The sequence below is a fragment of the Lissotriton vulgaris genome, chromosome 5 (genome assembly GCF_964263255.1).
Source record: "Lissotriton vulgaris chromosome 5, aLisVul1.2, whole genome shotgun sequence".
Lineage (NCBI taxonomy): Eukaryota > Metazoa > Chordata > Amphibia > Caudata > Salamandridae > Lissotriton > Lissotriton vulgaris.
The window spans coordinates 887,990,897-888,012,373 of NC_141693.1; the positions used below are offsets into that span (position 1 = coordinate 887,990,897).

General features: G+C 44.8%; 1 protein-coding gene across 7 annotated transcripts in view; it reads right to left on the bottom strand.

Moving 5' to 3' along the window:
- The window catches only part of PLCE1 (phospholipase C epsilon 1), a 1,649,974-nt gene that overhangs the window by 210,731 nt on the left and 1,417,766 nt on the right, over window positions 1–21,477 (bottom strand). For all 7 annotated transcript variants that reach the window (XM_086922473.1, XM_086922472.1, XM_086922474.1 and 4 more), the window contains 2 exons: window positions 13,575–13,706; window positions 3,791–4,081 (listed from right to left, as the gene is read on the bottom strand). In XM_086922473.1, the coding sequence (XP_086778599.1) occupies window positions 3,791–4,081; window positions 13,575–13,706 (423 nt within the window). The remainder of the gene's footprint in view (window positions 1–3,790; window positions 4,082–13,574; window positions 13,707–21,477) is intronic.

Sequence of the window (21,477 nt, forward strand, 5' to 3'; positions counted from 1 at the left end):
GAATGTATGCACGCATGCAGTTTGGGTGGGTATGAAAATCTGCTGCAAATACATTCACCTCGCTGTTAATATCAGCTACTAGGCTGAAATGTAAACTTGGAAGAAACTAGCTGCAGATAAAAACATGTCTGCCCTTTGAGACTCTCATACTTTGTACTTTGTTCTTTCGCCTATCCATTTGGTCCTTGTTCTGGCTACATAACACACTGAAGATCCTCTGCTTTCTGATCAGTTGTTGGAGGTGGCTGAGGGGTAGCCATGGAGCCTCTAAGTGGTTGGGCATTAGATTTGGATGTCATCGCTTTTTCAGAAGACTCTGAGTCTTGTTTTTATTCACTGGTTTCTGCTATGACAATATTTTTCGAGACTTTTTTCCTATGTAAATGACTGGTAGCACTTGTTGTTACAATGATAAAATATTTGATTCTCTTCACCCATCAGTTTTAATCTTGGGCGAACTTTGTCTTGCTGTATTTTTGCAGCTTCCCAAACCCTCTTCTGTCCAGCTGCAGTTAATACTAGCTTTTCCTTTGGAATAGTTTGGCATAGGACACATTTATTTTTGTTGAAGGAGTCCTCACTTTGTTGTTAGCAACAAGCTGTCAGGAGACGAAGATCCTCTGCTACCACCTACTTTACTCATGTTTACTAATTTGAACCAGAAAACCTGAAACAAAAACAATATTAAAATAAATTACCACTATCCTGGCTAAAACACATCATTATAGAGTCGCCATTTTGGAAAATGGCAAAAGGGTTACTCTGAGGAGTTATTTTCTGTCTCTATAAGATTACTTGACCTCCCTAAACCTATGTTTTGACACTAAAACATTTTAAGACAGCATCTGGCATCTGGTACATCACAAAATATGTAATTACGTCCAAAATCTAAATATTTCAGGATGCTTCTTTAAATAATTACTGCTGATTTTACTGCATCCTGTGATCTTATTTTGGTAACAAGAACTTCAAGAGTCAAATCACCTGAGAACACGATAAGTGGCCCATTTTTTTGTTAGACTGACAAAAACGAATTATCGTAAATTCTCACCAGAAAAACATAATTTGTTTATAATGGATCAATACAGTTTCATCAATGCTGACCATTATTTCCCTGCTCTCACGGAGTGTGAACCCGTAGCCAGAACTCTAGGAGTGGCTTTAAAACGTTATTTGCTTTTTCAAAGATTGCAAACTTAACTGAAGGCTGGTGATTACGTTGCTGCTGGGAGCTCATTGTACATTCATATTCTCGAATGTATGCACGCATGCAGTTTGGGTGGGCATGAAAATCTGCTGCAAATACATTCACCTCGCTGTTAATATCAGCTACTAGGCTGAAATGTAATCTTGGAAGAAACTAGCTGCAGATAAAAACATGTCTGCCCTTTGAGACTCTCATACTTTGCACTTTGTTCTTTCGCCTATCCATTTGATCCTTGTTCTGGCTACATAACACACTGAAGATCCTCTGCTTTCTGATCAGTTGTTGGAGGTGGCTGAGGGGTAGCCATTGAGCCTCTAAGTGGTTGGGCATTAGGTTTGGTTGTCATCGCTTTTTCAGAAGACTCTGAGTCTTGTTTTTATTCACTGGTTTCTGCTATGACATTATTTTTCGAGACTTTTTTCCATTGTAATTGACTTGTAGCACTTGTTGTTACAATGATAAAATATTTGATTCTCTTCACCCATCAGTTTCAATCTTGGGCGAACTTTGTCTTGCTGTATTTCTGCAGCTTCCCAAACCCTCTTCTGTCCAGCTGCAGTTAATACTAGCTTTTCCTTTGGAATAGTTTGGCATAGGACACATTTATTTTTGTTGAAGGAGTCCTCAGAGTTTGTTGTTAGCAACACGCTGTCAGGTGACAAAGATCCTCTGCTACCACCTAATTTACTCATGTTTACTAATTTGAACCAGAAAACCTGAAAAAAACCAATATTAAAATAAATTACCAGTATCCTGGCTAAAACACATCATTATAGAGTCAGCATTTTGGAAAATGGCAAAAGGGTTACTCCGAGGAGTTATTTTCTGTCTCTATAAGACTACTTTACCTCCCTAAACCTATGTTTTGACACCAAAATGAAGTATATAGGTCTCATGGTTCCTGAAATATTATATCACCACTGCAACATATCAGCCGTTTTAAGAAATGTCGCCCAGAAACATTTGGTCCTGATTAGCAATGTGTACCCAAGCTAAATTGCTTCTCTAATGATACAAAAACAGAAAACAAAAATGAAAATCTCTTGACAACAATTATTTATCGGAGGTATATCAAGGGGCCAGGACTAAAAAGCAGAGACCATACAAGTGACCAAATCTGCAACCACGGCAAGAGTTTGAGCAGTGATCACAGTTGTAACAACAGTTGAGATCAGAGTATCAACAACCAGCACTGCAGCCACAGTAGCTTCAGCAACAGGGTTCACACTGGTATCAATTAGGAGGAACCACACACTAGCAACACAGTAGTGATCATAGCCATTACCACACCAGTAACAACAGCAGTAACGCTAGCTGCATGCACAAGAGAGACCACAGAAGTGATGAAAACTTTCACCACATTTATAAAAGCATCAGGCACCACAGAAGCAACCACAATCGCTACCACTAGAGGGGCAACAAAAGCAACCACAAATATAATAATAGCATAAGCAGTTAGCAGCCATCACACCATTGAAAACCTTAGTGTTAACAGCCTTCACCACGTAGCAACAACAGCTGCCAGCACAACAGGTATCCCAGAGACGACAACAGCTTCTACAACTGCATGGACCATATCAGGAATCTCAGTAGGAACCACAGCAGCAACCACATCTGGGACCATAGCAGGCAATAGCAGCATCAACTGTATTACAGAAGTATCCACAGCTGTTACATTAACCACAGTATAGAATCAGCAGTGACCACAGCAACCACTATGGCAGTGACAAGAGCACCAATAGCTGCCAGCAAAGTATGAGCAAACACGGACCACAATTCTAACCACAGCTGTGACAAAAGCAATAAAAACTGGCCCAACCACAGGGATCCTGCAAGGAACAACAGCTCCCACCACAACAGGGACAAGAATCATAACAAAGGAAAGTAAGGCAATCTTAACTGCATCAACAAGAGACGTAACCTCTGAAGAAAAAAAAATAATGGATGCGTTGGATCCTTGAATTAATCTCAACCACTGAAATTTACACTGGGCCATATTTCAGTCCATCATTTTTTGCTCAGTCTGCCACTACAGACCGAAGCCAACCATATGCAAATCAGCCTTGGTCCTGGTCCATTATGAACAGTCCAAGGTGAACTCTTTAGCCAGAAAACACAAGCAACGGCAGACTATGTTTGACCTGTTGATGTACTACGTGAGTCCTAGAGTATCACCGCAAGTTTGGGACACTTGTCTGAGTTTATCCACTGTATCCAGGGTATCACACTGGGAAAAATTAACAATTAATGGTAAATCCACTAGGTCTGGCTTTATTGTGCTAACATATGTAAACACATCAAATGCACAAATGTGCATAGATTGTTTGACACAAGTCTCTAATGACTGTGCATTGCTTTTTTTACCCAAAGCGTGTGCTGCCACATAGTAAGTTATACTGTGATACAGCACAAACAGACTATCCACATTTGAGCATAGGTGTGTTTTAAGGCACTAGCACAAGACTAAAGTACTAACAAAACTATTTTGGAGTGTTATTGTGAAAGGACAGAATTGTAATTTGATATTTGGTTAAATCCAAATGATGCAATGATATACCATAAGAAATAGCTGCATACAATTACCATCTGTTTGGTAGTTAAGGGCTACCAATTGTATGCCATGAAGCCAGAACACTAGCGGGTGTGGATTTGAAGAATCAATGCGAGTCGCAGCCGGGTATGTCCTTAATAGCTGATAAGTAGTATGTTGGATCAATTTCTGGGAATACCGCCTGCAAAGACGCTTGGCAGCATTCTCATTTAATGAAGATATGTGGTAACATCGCGGAGTCCTAATAATAGCACTCAGAGAAGTAGACAGATGGGACGGAGGAGAACACGGTTCTTCCCAGTTCTGACGAGTATCCACAGGAGCTAGAAAAAAATGATTGGAAAATTATATAATTTTACACACAAGTTAATGACTGTCTGAATATTAGTGAAGTTAGTGAATGACTGAACATTATTAATCAGATCTAATTCATATCTCTTCCTTGCAGGGCGGTTCGGTACATGCAGATAATTTTAATGCACTCAGTTTTGATGTTTCATAATGTGATGTAATCATTCATTATGGTGTCTATGTAGGATTAGTCTTTTAATCAGAACTCCCCATGGCTACCAATGGCTATTTTGCTCCATTCCTTTATTGCATGTTTGCTGTGACACCTTAAGAACTCAGTTGAGAGACTGATCAAGTAAAAGAACGGATACAGCAGAATACTGCAAAATATTGTGAAAGTCCGTTGCAGGGGCCAATCTCACTGTGCACCCAGAACACGGGTGAAGCAGGAATTTCTACCCGTGGGAGGCTGAGGATTGGGCCTGGCCAAAGATCAGGCCACACTGGGCATGGTTTAAGGCCATATGTAGCGGGTAGTGGTTGCCTTAGGCAGGTTGGGTGAAGGGTCTGCCTAAAATCCAGGCCCTTCAGCAAACCTAGTTGCACTTGGTGGAAGGCTAAGTGCAGGGATATTAGAAGGTATTGTTGTGTAGTTCCCACTAATCCATAGGACCTGCACATTTAAAGACAACAATCTTTAGGTGAGGTGCCTAGACTGATGCCAAGCACCACCGCAGGATATGTTGGTCTAGAGACCAGCTAACTCACAGTGCCAACATAAGCCCCTCTAACCTAAACAGGAAGCATACGCTTCTAGCAACCACTGAACATGACAACCCTGACCCCTCAGGGATCGTGGTAACAAATCAGAACCCTTCCGCTCAGTCACTTGTGCTCTTTGTTCTCAGAGAAATATACAAAGAATACACAATGGAACGTTTTCAATATATTTATTGAACAGTTATTCTTGTATAAAATACATGTGCTGGGATAATCAGTAGACAGAAGCAGATGAAAGTGATTACAAACACCAAAAGAGTAAATCGCAGATAATGAGTTCCACCATGGTGCTAAAACAGTGTATATATGCAGGCATATAAAACAAGGTAGTAATCCGGCGTACTCCTACTATGCAATCCCTATCCTGTAGGTGTCTAGAGTGTGTGTAGATGTACAGACAAGAACTCCCCCCAAGGGATGATCCAACCCCATTACCTGGGGGGAGAGAATGTAGGACCCCGCCTTGGACACGAATTGGACACCCCTCATGGAGATGTCAGGTAGCTGTTCTGCGAAGCCACAGATTACAGTGACCCTCGGTGTCTGCTGAAGTGCCTCCTCTGCTCACAATCGGAGATGCTTATTATTTATAAGAGTGTTACAGAAAACAAATGATGGACGGAATGCTGACAATGCAAACATTATTCCCCAGTCAAAAGATCTGGGTTAAATCCATCTTTCTTTTGCCCACTACGCCACCCCAGTTTGGACCCAGCCATATGCAAATCAGTCTTGACCTTGTGCCCCATGGGAACAGTCCAGACCGAAGTGCTGGGCCAGGTCCTCTCTGGACCGGAAACAAGCATTCTGGGACCGGTTTCAGGGTAGGTCACCCTTCTTCAGCAAGGCTAGCTTTAATCCAGTGGCACAGTGAGCATGGGGCCCACGTCTAGGCATACCCATCCCACTTAGGGCAAAGGTGTTACATCAAACAAATGATGGACGGAAAGCTGACAATGCAAACATTCTCCCCCAGTCAAAAGATCTGGGTCACAAGGTAGCATCAACCTTACACCGTCAGCGGCAGAGGGGCGGCCGGGTGCAGGGTGCAAATTAGTGGCGGGCGCCCGATGCTTTTCAATGAGGAATTCTCAGTCGCACAAAGAGGCTGCATGCTCGGACCAGGAGGCAGGTAAGTTGAGATGTCTAAGGAGGGCTAGGCACCGTCTGCTGGGCACCTTGAAGTCTGAGGACTGAGAATGCAGGGATGCCCTTTGGTATTGTATTTTCTTTACTGGAGCCGGTCACGGTCCGGAGGACCCTTCAAGATGAGGCTGCAGGCGTCCAGGAGTGGTCAGCCAATTCTGGATTTGAGGTCAGGTTTGCTGGGGAGACTTCACTGGACAGGTCAGCCACCCAGACTCTGCCTGGAGGTGTCAGATGCCGAGTGGGCAGGGATCACGGTTCCAGCTGAATCCAGAGTGCTTGTAGTTGGATTTTTCTGGACACTGTCCTTGGGATATCTGGTCTTTGTTGAATGTGTGAAAGGTGGGAAATCCCTTTTTGCTTGTGGGAGCACTTTTGAAATACCTCGATGTATCAATAAATGTAATTTGTTAAATCCAGAATTAACACTCTTCAAACGAGTAAAGTATCCATTGTTGGGATGTTTAATATTCATTCAATGGATTATCCAGCATGTAAATTAATCACGGTTAGCCATCCAAAGATCTGAGTCTTCCCCCCCGCAGCCCCCAATGATGGGCAAACTGTGGGATGGCCCAGTTGGGCACCAGAGCACCCCACTAAAACATTAAAAAGAAATGGAGATGGAGCACATCACTTTTAAAAAATGCCTGTGGGGCCAGGGGGCCCTGGGTATCTCCCACAGACTCCAACAATAATGAATCATCTGGGGTGCACAAGTTGTGGCGAGTCCCAAGTGGGTACAGAGGCATTCCACTTTACCTAAAAACATGCCAGCTCCACTGCGGAAGTCCCAGGTGGGAATGTTAAACCCTCAAGCAATGTAAATAAATATAAGGTGAATAATAAATGAGTGGTCACAACACTGGAGCAGGCGGAGTGGAAGGCTGAGGTGACTTCACTGGCTCTGCTTCAGATCCAACTTGGCCTGACTGGTGACGGGAGTGTACCCACTAGAGGCAAACCAGCAGGGGCCCCTCTCGGGCCGTTGGGTCTGAAGGCACTACAGCGGGCCTGGCTGCCCAAATATGAGGTGCATGGCCTCATAAAATTTGCTTAACTCAGCGGGGGTCGCTCAGGCTCCCAGAAACTCTGGAAGGTGGGGAGACGGACTAGGCTCCACAACAGAACTATGATTCGAATGCTGATACTCTCTCGTCTCGTCAGATGGCTTAGACAGAAAGACGGGGTGTAGTCTAAGATCTCTTCAACTTCTTGCTCTTCATGTGCCTGTGGAGCTTAACCGATTTTACCGACGACCTCGATGGTGACGACAATCGCTTGGAGTGGCTCAGGGACCAATCCCGGGACCTCCTTCTCAACCAAAATAGTGAGCGTTGTGGTGTCACACAAACAGTGAAGAGCTTGAGGGACTGCTCGCTCAAGGCCTTGGGGTGCAAGGCAAGGCAATCAACGCAAGACTTGCCGTTGTGGTTGCACTCCAAATACCAGAGGCACACCACAAGTAGGCCCGTCACTGATATCGGCTTGTGCCAGGCGCCACAGGGCTTTAAATCAGCCTTCCTAGTTGACATCCTCAACGCACCAGGAGACAAAGTCTCGAAAAACTCTTGACAAAAAGAAAAGAAAAAAAACCCGGAACAGCTCTTCTCCGGATCTGCGCGGACTGGCGTGGAAAGAAAAATGAACTCAGCACGCTGGGGTGGCACCTATATAGAAAGCATGCACATCACTTCTGGCGGAGATGCTGCTGATTACACTATGCGGAGTCAAACAATGCCACCTATTTGCACGTGGGGGTACTGCTCATGAGAATTTGATGCCTGGGGATTATTTTAAGGTAAGGAATCTGCGGCTAGAAGTCTCCATAGGATAGTGTTGTGACAATAAGGCTCCGCTCCACAACCTCCTCCAAAGGGGTCCTTCCAATTTGAGATCAGAGTAAGATGGTGTGAATGAACGTAACACAATTTGAACCACATCCACAACCAGTTTATTTGCAGAGTTTTCTAGTCGCATGTGAGGAGTGCAATGGCACATTAAGTATAAACATATGCAGTAAGATGGACTTTCCCCTTCTGGTCTATGTTTCATGTTTTGTTAAGTCTCACTCAATACATATGTATATTTTGAACAATGTCGGTTTGTGTACTACAGGACCATCATAAAATTATTAGAGCAAGTGAACATTTTTCAGCTGATTGGGTACTGAATGTATGCATGCTGATTTTGAGTGAACATGATTAGCCAGCAAAGTAGGGTAGTAGGACGAAAGCCTGGGACCCCAGTTTGGGGGCTACGCGGAACTGAAACACATTGACTAAGCTGATGCAGGGGAAATTCACAACCCTAGGCATCACAATTTTTCAGGTTTTAATTATCTCCTAGACCCGCCCAAAAATAAAGGGGAGGGGTCTAAGAATGTTAACTCTCACAATGGAACCCAAACTCCACTACCCATAATAAGAACTCCCTGCTGGGAAATGGAGCAGACTTGCCCCTGCTGGGAAATGGAGCAGACTTGCCCCTAGATTTTTCTCAGGGGAGCGAGGCGGGCTGATGATGGAGCACAACACCCAGGGTGGTGTGTGAGGCCCAGCCTTACAATTTTGTATGAATCCTTGGTCCTACATACAGGGTGACATAAAGGACTTTAAGGTTCCCCTCATCTGGAAAAGGTTTCCTCTGGTGAAAACATTCTTTCCAGTCTTACAGCAGACTGTTCAGCCACTAGCTAAGGAAATAGTAGAGTTCGGGTACTCAGGGTTTTGTCAGGCACCATAACTGTAACACCCCAACTCAGCGCCAAGACACCCTTGGGTAATCATACTCTTTAAAAGTTTTCATAACATAACTTAAGGGGAGCAGCTCCAAAGAGCCCTCATGACAAGGTTGACCCAGTGGTGGCCGGTTTGTCGGAAGAGTGGCGGGGTGGAAAGACGAGACAAGTAAAAAAAACCTTAACTGCTGCATCACGCTCTTCTAAGCTCCTCTCCACTGCAGGCACAGGCTCCCAGACTCCACTGCAGCCAATCATGACGCTGCTCTCATGCTGCTGATGGCAGCATGAAAGCATCATGATTGGCTTGAGCACCATGAATTTGCGGTCCCAGTTAGACTAGGAGCCGGTGCCAGCTGTCTATAGCTCCAGTGCTCATAACAGTTTGGCTGGCCTAAGTTGGATGGCCGAACTTTCATGCGGACTGATACCAGTGTGAAACTCTTTATCTCGTGCTTGCCCCCTCACTCCTCACCCTTGTGATGGCCTTGCCCCCAAATCTAACCCGCTACCAAAATAATAAAAATAATAATAATAATAAACCTGGTTTATTATGTTTTAAGGCTGCTGGCAGAGAGGGCGACGCTCCTCCGCCATGGCAGAGGAGCCCCCGCTGGACTGACCCCAAATAAGAAACTTAGTGAGGGCTAACCAACCTCAGAAAATCAGACCATAATCTCATGGGTGGAGAGCCTTTAATTTTTACTTGGTGCAGCCCTACTTGAGGATGGCCAAAAGGTCCAAAGAGGCTGCCAGAAAACTAAACAGGTCACATCTTATTCTTTAAGATTTCTTAGGTGGTGGGGCACGCCTGAAGGTGGAATCCAGCATTCCAACAGATGACAACTGACCAATATCCTGGTGAAAAGCCCATGCTGAAAACCAGGAAAAGGCACTGAATGGTACCACAGGTGGAGCTCTTTTTAAAGTAAAACCCTTCATGGTAAGATAGGAAGCACTGCACCTTGGAAGGCCTAATATAGCACACAATAAATAAAGGTGATGCTCCTCCGATAATCTGGTGTGGTGTTGCTAGGGAAGATTAAGGCATTGGGCAGTGTATCTGTTACTGACACAAAACATTGCACTGAGCGGTATATTTTAAACTGGCATACAATTCTGGAAAGGCGTAATATACCTGCCACTTTACCCTTAGCTCTAGTGCGAAGCAGAACCCAAAGCTATATATAAGGAGGTGCCTGCCAATGAGAAGTAACTCAGGGGCCATTTTCAATTAAAGGCAACATAACAGCGAGTACAATCCTGTCTAATAATTTAGCACTACTGGGAGAGAAAAGCAGCTAGTCTAAGGAATAGCTTTGTAAGTGAGAAACACACGAGCCTCTCAAAAAACATTCAGGGCACAGAAGGACTTGTGACAGTGTAGCTTCTTAAGGCCTAAGTAACACCCTTGCACTGAGTTCCTACCTGGCATTAAGCTGCACCCTTCCACTTGAGCACTAATGCCCCATGTAGCGGACAGCACCTTGGTACTCAAGAACCCTTGGCATCTTTCAGAAGGACCACATAGTGGACTGGGAAGCCATGAAGTATTTGATGAGTAAAGAAGCCATTTGGGCAGCTGTGGCATACTTGAGAACTACATTGAGCATTCACTGCACATTTGATGAGTGCCGTCAACAAAATGTGTGCCGCCATGCTGTAGAGGGATGGATGGACGGGTGCTTGTATGGAAGGACAAGTGGATGGGAGGATGCATGGGACAAGGCAGCATCCTTTCTACCATAGGAATTCTGGGGGATGCTGTGGTACAGGAACTGTGGTGTCGATTATTATAAGTCTCCTCAAAGTGAATTTAACAATGATGTTCTAAAACCTTTTTTCGTCTGGTAAAACATGCACAGGATATCCAACCAGAGCTCTGAACCAAGCACCTACTTTTATGATTAGCACTAAATGAATTTTCTGTGGCAGAGAAATAATCTTACTAGGAGCGGTGCCCGACCTCGACACACTAATATTTCATGAGCTTTTTTCAGAAATGCATTCAAAATCTTGTCCTTTAGAGCTTGGAAACAACTGTACCTAATGCATCATCTGGAACCATTTAAAACGTATATACGCTTAGAATCTGGATTCAAGTGGGTTGGATTGACTTATCGTCAAACGATTATTGCAATATGCTAGTAGGAAAAAACCCAATCTAAAAATGTGCATTCTTTTCTGACAGGGACTTGTAAATTACAAAATTGCATAAAAAGACCGGAATCTGCCAAACGGGCCTGTGGTAATGAGGACAAATCTTTCACCTTACACTTGTTCCATCATGAAGCTCTGGTTAATGAGAGAAAAGGTTATAAATATAGAAACACATAAACATATCACATTATGTGATACATCGATTAAATAACACACAGAAACATAAAACAAGTTAAGACAGTTTTGATTAAAATAAATGTTTGTAAATTCAATATATTACAAAGTATGAAGCAAAGGGGAATTGAGAACTTGCTGCTCTCTGAAGACTTTCAGTCTTTAAAATAGTGCATCACTACAAAAATCGGTCATGCGCCACCGGTGCACAATCTGCTGTCCATTACGATTTCCAACGAAATAGGAGTTCTGTTGAACAGTTGCATATGTAAATATATTGGGACAGGAAACAAGTCGCAAAAACCACCTGGAGACTAATTAGGGTAGGGGGGTTCTCGCTGACATCAGAGGAAGTGATGTCACATGCACTAAAACAATACCATACCCTCACTGTAACGAACAGGGAATCATTGTTATATCACGTTTAAGCTGCGTTACTGCATAGTAAGGTCCAATGTTGACACTGAGAGGTTTTGAATACATCACGAATCACAAAGTTGAATGGTGAATGGTCTGTGAATTTCACCAGGATTTACAGATGGCAATACTGAACCATAATACACAACGGACCTGTAATATACTTTTTAGATTACATATTTATTTTGGGTAGTTTATATGAAAAACTCATTTTTTCGCAAGCAGGAAAATGTTTAGAGAAAATAAATACTGGACTATACTGTTTGCTTGTTTACAGAAGGAACAAGAGAACAATAGGTAATTATATATTTTTTCCTAATGGAGAATTTTAGAAAACATTATCCCTTGCTTTATTAGGAATGCAGTTCGTCTGCAAAAGGGAGGTACTGTTGAAGCTGTTCTATTCAAGGTGCAGCTAACAAAGGATACTGAATGGAGTTAGATTGTTTAGTTTTGTTTAGTTTTCACCACTCGATTGTTGAGAAAGCGATAGACAAATGTCTAAACAAGTACAATTGTGCAATTTTGCATTTACTGCAAATGCCACACAATTTGCCGACTGAAATAATGTTTTAGCTCAAATGTATCAAAACAATATTACAGTGAATACGCAGCATCATTTGTTGCTACACTAACGTATCATACTAGCGGTCCTGACAACAGTAAGACTCGGAAGCTGGTCTGGAGGCTGTTAATATGAAGACAAACCACATTCCATATTTCATGGATGTCTGGAAAATATGGATTTTTATACTATAACATTCTGTGCAATAAAAATATATACTGTGAATAAACACAGTCATACAGAGAATGCATACATATCTAAATAACAACATATTAATGTCTATCCACTTTCTTGTCTGTGAATGCAAATACAACATTGTAGGCAATGCCTGAATTCACATTTAAAAAATAAATGTAAGCATTTATAAAAATTTACCCTTTGTACAGTAAGAAATAATAAACACATGCAAATTCAGGCTTCGTTCACCACGTCAAGCGTGTGCCCTGCATTTGAAACCATAGTACTACATTAATTCGACAGAAGTGGGCCCTTTAAAGCCCCAAGACGTAATGTAATGTAAGGGACACTTTTATAGCGCTGCTGCCATCTAACGGGTATCCTAGCGCTGGGGTTACCAAAAAACACTGTGTGTAACCGAGTTGAAATACAGCTAGGGATTAGTCTCTAGGAAAGAATATAGTTTTAAATTCCTTCCTAAAGCGTGAAGAGTGTTCATTTGTCTAAGCTCATTGGCAGAGAATTCCAAAGACAGGACACGGCAAAACTGAATCATCTACCACCCAGTCGAACTCTATTGACACCGGGACTGCATACCAGATTGGCTGAAGAAGAGCGCAGGCTTCTAACTGGGGAGTACCATTGGAATTTCCTCTGTAAAAGCTTAGACCCCATTTTATTAATTGCCCTATAGACAATACACAGAGACTTAAACTGGACTTTGCACAATGGGCAGCCAAAGAAGATCTTTTAGGGCAAGCGAGGCTGATGCACTCCGTTGTCTGTTTAACGCAAGTTTGGTTGCCACAATCTGTATTCTTTGCAGTTTTTTTTAACAAAGAAGCTGGATCTCCTAGGAGTAGGGCATTGCAGTAATCTAATCTGCTCATAATAATACTCCTTACCACTTGGGGTCTAACTGAGCCTGGTAGAAAGGGGAGTATTTTTCGAAAGGCTCGGAGCAGAGATAGAGGCGTGCTCATGGTTTTATTCACTTGAGAATAAAGTTGTAGATTACTGTCAAGTAGTACTCCCAGATGACGCACTGTCTGGACAGGCAGAAGAGGATTATTAGCAGGGATTGGCCAGAAATCTGCTGGTAGGAGACGAGGGACATAAGGGTAGGTATTGCTGAGAAGGTCACAGAGTAATAGTACAATATGTATATTACTGCTTGGAAAATCAAAACATAAAAGTAAACTCCAGGCAGCAAAGCTATATACATCTCAAATGGGATTTAACCAAGGACTCTTCTCTAACCATATTTTGTGCTGGTTCTACGAAAAATAATTTTTCAACCAATCCTTTGTTGCACAGCCGAATACATTTTGGACCACAAACTAAAGATACAAGGAGCAAACTTTACCTTTTCCAGATGGCTTGGCAAGTGCTGTTGTCTCCCCCGGGCTCATTCTGCCTGGATTGTTGCCAAAAATTGACTTCCTGTTTTTTCTTTCTTTTCCTCTGGCGGATCCACATGGATTTAGAGTTGAAAGGCCTGTTCCCATAAAATGTAATTAATTAACCAATGGCCAAGACCAAGAGGGCACAATTTTCCAAAGCTGTTTAGATTATATTTTTAAACACTGATGCAGATTACCACGTAAGGCACACCAGGTTCACTCTGCAGATTTGTTTGGTTGCTTAACGTTAAGAATTTCATTAGATTTAGAAATAATAACTTGGGAAGGTACATTACATCCACTTCCCGTCTTCCTCATCACAGCCAATAGCGTATGAGAATTACTGCTCTTAAGATTGACAAATCTCCTGAATTGAACAACATTTTAGTCCCACTTTAGAATAACGAAAGTCTATTTACCTATCCTTTCTCTATTATAAAATGCATTATCCTCTCATACTCGTAAACCTTAGCTTCCACATTGCAAAGATGTTATGTTTCCCATCTTTTAAAATTCAAGACTGATTGTATCTTTTCTCGCTAAGAAAGCCATTTTTTGGTATTTCTATGACATAGATTTATAAATCTTGGCTACTCTACAGTGGGCCCGTTTGGCTGCTGTAGGATCAAGTGGGGCTTGGGACAGCAGGGTCACTATTCAATATGGAACCCAAACAAAGTTGGCAGCCCTGCAACTTCAAGTACATTTAACTTCACCAAACCTTGCAGCCAGGGAAAGAAGATTGTGGTGTGAGTGTGTCTGTATAGACTCGCATTAGGAAGTTGATAGGAGGTCCTGAGGCTATTTTCATTTCCTTGAAATCTAATTTCAAATGAGAGGTGTTTACCTCCTGATACCATTTAAAGTTTGGCTCAGGAGGCAAATGGCGGTCATAGACTACAGCAACATTGGGGGGATCAATAGTGCTTCAAAGAGCCTCAGACAGTAAGTGAACTCACTGTTTGCCCGCATCTTTTCTTCATTAGCAACAGAGGACTCATTGCCAGCTCACCATATAAATAAGAAAGTAGAAGATTCATTAAATTGAGATTATCCAGAATCCAGTTTTTCGTTCCTCATAGCGATGTATGAAGCATATGCTTTAGAGGGTCTCATCATGGACCTTCAGATCCTTTATGATTCATTTCAGAGTGGGGAAGGCTGAGCTATTTGGCACAGTGAAACTAAAATTATGTTTTTTAGCAGACCACACGTTAGATGTTTCATGCACACCCGTAACTTCAGGGTGGGTAAGAGACACATTTGAGGCAATGGAGGCTTGATGCTTCATGCACAGCAGCAACTTCAGGGTGGGTAAGAGGCATGTATGAGGCAATGGAGGCTTGATTCAACCCAGAGAACTCATTTCACCTTGCATTTTGGCGAGGAACTGGATCAATTTAATAAGTCAGCCAAAGACAATACATTTCTACAACCACTCCATGCTCAGAATACTTCTATCCTTTTTGTTTAACAAAAATCTGGAAACCCAGCACAATGGAAAACAGCAAAGAAAGCATTTTCATGGACAAGCCAACTACTGTGATAGCTTGCGACCCTCCTCAGTTACAACAGCCTCCCACGGGTAAACAGCCATTATTGCGCGCTTTTTACTTCGCAATACCATTACAACAAAAGCATTAACGCGCATTCGTTGTACATTGGGAAGTAAATTAATACGCATTTTTTTAGAATGCATGGTCATTTACCACGTATGCCTTTACAACTATTTTGTTGTAAAGGTATGTATAGTAAATGACCATACGTTCTAAAGAAATGTAGACCATCCACGTCGTTGTAAAGAAACAGAGGCTGTTCCGTTTCCTGAGAACGACGTGCACCGCCCCTCAGAGACGACGTGAAGCAGGAACAACAAGGAAAGAGGAACCACAAGGAGAAAGGGATAAGGGGGTTTGGGCATGGGGAGGGGGTTCGTTTTTAAGGGTTTAGTGGGGTCAGGGAGGTTTGTGCAGTGTAGTGGGTCGTGCTGGGGGTAGTGTTTTAGGGAAGTCTAGTGGTGTATGTGTAGTGTAAGGGGGTCGTGCTGGGGGTAGTGTTTTAGGGTTTAGTGTAGTGGTGTTGGTGTAGTGTAGGGTTCGTGCTGGGGGTAGTGGTTTAGGGTTTAGGGTAGTGGCGCTTGTGTAGTGTAAAGCTCATGCTGGGGGTAGTGTTTTAGGGTTTAGGGTTGTGTAGTGTGTATGTGTAGGGGGTCATGCTGGGGCTAGTGTTTTAGGGTTTAGGGTAGTGTAGTGGTGTATGTGTAGTGTAGGGGGTCGTGCTGGGTAGTGTAAATGTAGTGAGAGGACTGTCACTTACCTTAGAAACTTTTACCACCACTATACCTTTACCACGCATATTTTTGCGTTGTAATGGCATGCATGGTAAAGGAATAGTCTCTGTAAAAGTTTGCGCTGTAATGGTATCTCGTAATTGACAATGCGTACTTATACCTGTGTTGTAATGGTATGCGTTGTATTGGTACCCACTGTAATGAGTGCTATTCCCTCCCAGGTGTCTACATCCTGAACTATGCTGAATCAGGAAAGATTACACTAGTGGAAAGCTGATATTTTTTTGCAAATCACTGGAAACTAAACGTTACCGATCATTGGGCTATAGAGGTTGTCTTTGAGGGATATCAACTTGGAGCTTGAGAGTCCCCGTCCAAAATACTTATTTTGTGGTACCCCTCTTCCCCAAGAACCCAACAAGAGGGATGCACTGTTACAGGAAAAATCACCTTCATGGAGAAAGAATGAAATAATGGAAGTGCCCCAAGAGAAAAGAAAGTTGGGAATCTTCCCACTTTTTGTTCAAAATGGAAACTATACATGTGCTGTTTCACCTCATAACACAATGCGACTACTTTACCACCTTAGATCTTCAGAATGCCTATTTTCAAAAACCCATCCATCCTTATCCTCAAAGGTTACTGAGATTTGAATTAAAAGAGCATCATTATTAATCCAGAGGGCAGCCTCTGAAGCCTCGTGCACACCAGATGTCTTTAAAAAGATACTTGCACTTTTAACAGCTTTTATCCAGTTAAGCGAGATTCAATTACTTCTGTGCCTAGATGCCAGGTTGATTTTTTTTATCGTAACGTAATCATTGTGTGTTTCTACTTATGTACCCGCTGTTTCATTTCATATACTCATATATTCATATTTCTCATGTATAAATGGGTTTTGTATCTTAGTACTGGTTGCACATGTATAACATAACATTTGCTTTATAATAGTGAGATATATTCAAAAATGTATTCATATGGTTTATAATACATGATAGAAATCAGTGAAGTTACAATAAGATTTATATGTTCTCGCTTGCATTTTACATAATTCTACAGAAGACCTGACCATTTCAAACTAACCATAAATATGTATGTAAGTTGGGTGCAGACGTTTTTGGTGCTAAAACAGTTTAGCTAGGAGCTAAAATGGAGGGGTTCAGGAAAGAAAGACCTATTTCCATTGAATTTAATGAAAATATTCACAATGTTGCAATTCTTTAATATTTTGCTTAAATGCACGTATTGCCACTAATGTGTTTGTTTTCATAGCTATGCATACTACAATAGTCTAGGACATTGATTTTTATAACTTCATAGTATGGATTCTTGTGTGTGTCCATTCATGTTGAAGTGGGATTTGGAACTCAACAACAACAAATAACCCTATAAATCTGACAGGACTGATCGTTCCCTAGAACGTACCATCCTCATGTAATGTGAAGGTGGTTTGTGGGTTACAGTCAACAAGGTTTCCTGTCTGTAAATTGGCTACGCTTGCACTTTGCCAGAGAGTCTAGAAAGCATGACAGCAGGCGGTATTAAATATCAACGAAATTGAAGTAACTTTTGTCATGAATGCAGCATACCCCATTGAAATATTCTACTAATGGGTGTAGTTTGATACTGTAGATCCAAACGCTAGATAGTTTCATACATACAAAGGTGCCCCATCACCTGCAGAATGTGAATCCTAACACCTACAGCACAAGTTACTTACCTTCAGTAACAATATATCTGTAAGAAACAGTAGTTTAGTATTAGATCCCTTACCGTAGAATATCCCCAGGCGTCAGACTGGATCCGGAAACTTTTGCGTAGCAGTCTCCTTGCGCGTCGGTAGGCGACGTCTGCGGCTCCGCGTCCTTTGTCGGCGTCATAGGCGCCGCAATGACGTCGCGGGAGTACTTAGACGCCGCCCTCGCACGCTGACGTCCGTTCTTATACACATCTTTTCCGCGCCAGAAACGCAGAGCCATGATAAAAACTAACACGGGTGCCATGTAACTAGGGCCCTGTAAGGGGATGACCTTAACCCTAGACATCGGTTCGCTGAACGGGGAGGATGGGTGGGGTGGTAAGGAATCTAATACTAACTACTGTTTCTTACAGATATATCGTTACCGAAGGTAAGTAACTTGTGCATCTGAAAGAAACAGGTTAGTATTAGATTCCTTACCTTCGAATAGATACCCCAGCAATACCAACCCCGGTGGTGGGTCTGCGAACCAATAATCATACCAGAAAGTCCTGGAGAACGGAACGGCCGAAAAAGCCATATCTCTGGACTTGGCTGTCCAGGCAGTAGTGTCTTGCGAACGTGTGCAGCGAGGCCCACGTAGCTGCCTGACAGATGTCCTGCAAGGGGACTCCCCGACCCAGGGCAGTAGTAGCCGCCGTGGACTGAGTGGAATGGGCGCGTAGCCCAACAGGAGGCTCCTTTCTAGCCAGAGAGTAACAAGCCTTGATGCACAAGACGACCCATCGAGAAATGGTCCGTTTGTGCAACACCCGTCCCTTCTTAGAGCCCACTTACCCAACAAATAGTTAGTCATCCACCCGGAACTGGCGTGTGCGATCCAGATAGAATGAGAGCGCACGTTTTGGGTCCAGACGGTGGAGCCTCTCTTCCTCTTTCGAGGGATGCGGAGGCGGAAAGAAGGTGAGCAAGGTGATGGACTGCCCGATGTGGAAGGCTGTAACTACCTTGGGCAGGAAAGAGGGTCGCGTCCGCAACACAACTTTGTCCGGATGGACAGAAAGGAAAGGAGGTTTAGAAGAAAGAGCCTGGAGCTCACTCACTCTCCTGGCAGAGGTGATGGCAACCAGGAATGCAGTCTTAAGAGTAAGGAGACGAAGAGGACAGTTATGAAATGGCTCGAAGGGAGCGCACATCAGATAAGTCAGAACAAGGTTCAAGTCCCACTGAGGCATCACGAAAGGAACAGGAGGGAACATATGAGTGATGCCCTTCAAAAACCTATTTACAACTGGGGATTTGAACAAAGAGGGCTGATCAGGGAGCCTTAATTAGGCGGAAATGTCAGAGAGGTAGCCCTTCAGAGTGCCCAGAGCAGAGCCCTGCTGGGCAAGAGAAAGAAAAAAGAGGAGAACCTCTGAAAGAGGGGCAGAAAGGGGATCCACAGCCTTTGCTGTGCACCATGCCACAAATTTGTTCCACCTGCAGGCGTATACCGATTTTGTGGAGGGACGCCTGGCTGCCGGAATCACATTACAGACTTCAGGAGGCAAGTCAAATGGCCTCAACTGCCGCCGCTCAATCTCCACGCATGTAATTGGACAATGGACAGGTTCGGGTGGAGGACCGTCCCCTGCTGCTGCGACAGAAGGTCCTCCTGAAGAGGCAGACGAATCGGGAATCGACAGACATGGTGAGTAGCTCGGGATATCAGTATCTTCGTGCCCAGTCCGGAGCCACAAGGATGACTTGGGCCCGGTCGCGACTGATCTTTTGCAGCACTCTGGACAGAAGTGGTATAGACAGAAAGGCGTACAACAAACCGCAGTTCCACTTGCGACGAAAAGCGTCTCCGAGCGAGTGCCGCCTTGGAAATTCCAACGCGCAGAACTGATGACATTGCGCGTTCTCTTCTGTGGTGAATAGATCTAACCAAGGCTCTCCCCACTGCTGAAAGAGGCCTTGCTCCACTTCAGAGTTCAGACGCCATTAGTGATCCATCATACACCGACGGCTGAGTTTGTCCGCCCTGACGTTCAGGGAACCTGCCAGGTGTTGAACCACCAGGGTCACGCCCTGATGTTCCAGCCACTGCCAGAGGCGCAGAGCCTCCTGGCAGAGGGTCCACGACCCCACCCGCTCTGTTTGTTGCAGTACCACATGGTGGTGGTGTTGTCCGTGAACACCTGCACTACACTCCCCCGGACAGAGGGGAGGAATGCCTTCAGTGCAAGCCGGATCGCCCGCAGCTCCAGAAGGTTGATATGGAGCCGGGACTCTGCCGGAGACCAGAGGCCTCTGATCTCCGCCTCTCCCATGTGGCCTCCCCAGCCCAGGAGGGACGCGTCCGTCACAACTACGTGCTCCGGTTGGGGTGGGGAAAGGGATCTGCCGCTGACCCAATCACGGTCCGTGAGCCACCACTGCAACTGTCTTGCAGTGCCCTCCGAGATCAAGACATGGTCGGACAAGTTGCTCTGATGCTGGGCCCACTGAAACTTCAGGTCCCACTGCAGAGCCCGCATCCACCATCTGCGTGATGCACCAGAAGGATGCAGGAGGCCATCAGCCCCAGGAGCCGCCGCGTCAACCTGACCAAGACTAGGGAAAGATCGGAATCAGAGCCTGAATATCCCATACGCGCTGTTCGGGAGGATAAACCCGAAACTGCGCCGAGTCTAGAACCGCTCAGATGAAGAGGAGCTTCTGAGAGGTACACAGGTGTGAGTTCGGCACAATGATGGAGAACCCCAGCAGGTGCAGGAGGTCGGACGTCTGTCTGGGGCGAGCCCACCTTCAACAACCAGTCGTCGAGGTAGGGGAAGACTGAAACCCCTAACCTGCACAGATGAGCTGGGACCACCACCGTCACTTTCGTGAACACCTGTGGGGCGCTGGTAAGGCGGAAGGGGAGCACAGTGGACTGAAAGTGCTCGTGGCCTACCGTGTTCTGTAGGTAACGCCGGTGGGCCGGCAGGATGGGGATGTGCGTCCTGCAAGTCCAACGCTACCATCCAGTCTCCCAGGTCCAGGGCAGCTAAGACCTGAGCCAGTGTCAGCATCTTGACCTTCTCCTTCCGGAGGAAGCCGTTGATGTTCCGCAGGTCCAAGATAGGGCGTAGGCCCCCTTTGCCCTTCGGGGGAACCAGAAGTAGTGGGAGTAACAACCACACCCTACTTCTGGCCCAGGAATGCGCTCGATGGCCCCCTTGGCCAAGAGGGCCGTCACTTCCTCTCACAGAAGATTTAAGTGATGCCCCTACACCCGGTGGTACTGCGGTGGCATGGCTGGAGGGGTCGCCTCGGAGGGGAGGGAGTAGCCCCTTCGGACAATTTGCAGCACCCACCTGTCCTAAGTGATGTTGCGCCAGTGGAGGAGATGATAGCGAACCCTGCCCCCCAATGGCGTCAGGTGGGCCTGAAAGCTCAGACTAGGAGGGCTTTGAGGTGGATGCAGCGGGGGTGGGTGTGGACTGGCCTCGCCATTGTCCCCGGGCACCGCCACGGCGGTTACCACGTCCGCCACCACACTGGATGTTAGTCTGCGGCCTGTGGCTGGCAGCACGTGTGGGGGTGCCCCTTCCTTGGCCACGAAAGGAGTGAAAGGCAGCAGTTTGCCTGCGCGGGGCCGACAGGCCCAAGGATTTGTCGTAGCCCTGGAGTCCTTAAAGCGCTAAGCGCACTGTTTGCCTTGTCGCCAAAGAGGCGACAGCCATCAAATGGCATGTCCATAAGGGTGTTTTGGACATCAGCCGAAAAGTTGGCGGACCTCAGCCAGGTGTGGCGTCGCTCTGCCTAGCGAGTCCGTTGTATCCAGCCCACATCGGATGGAATACCGTGCCGCATCTCGACCCTCCGCAAGGGCTTGGGCGAGTTT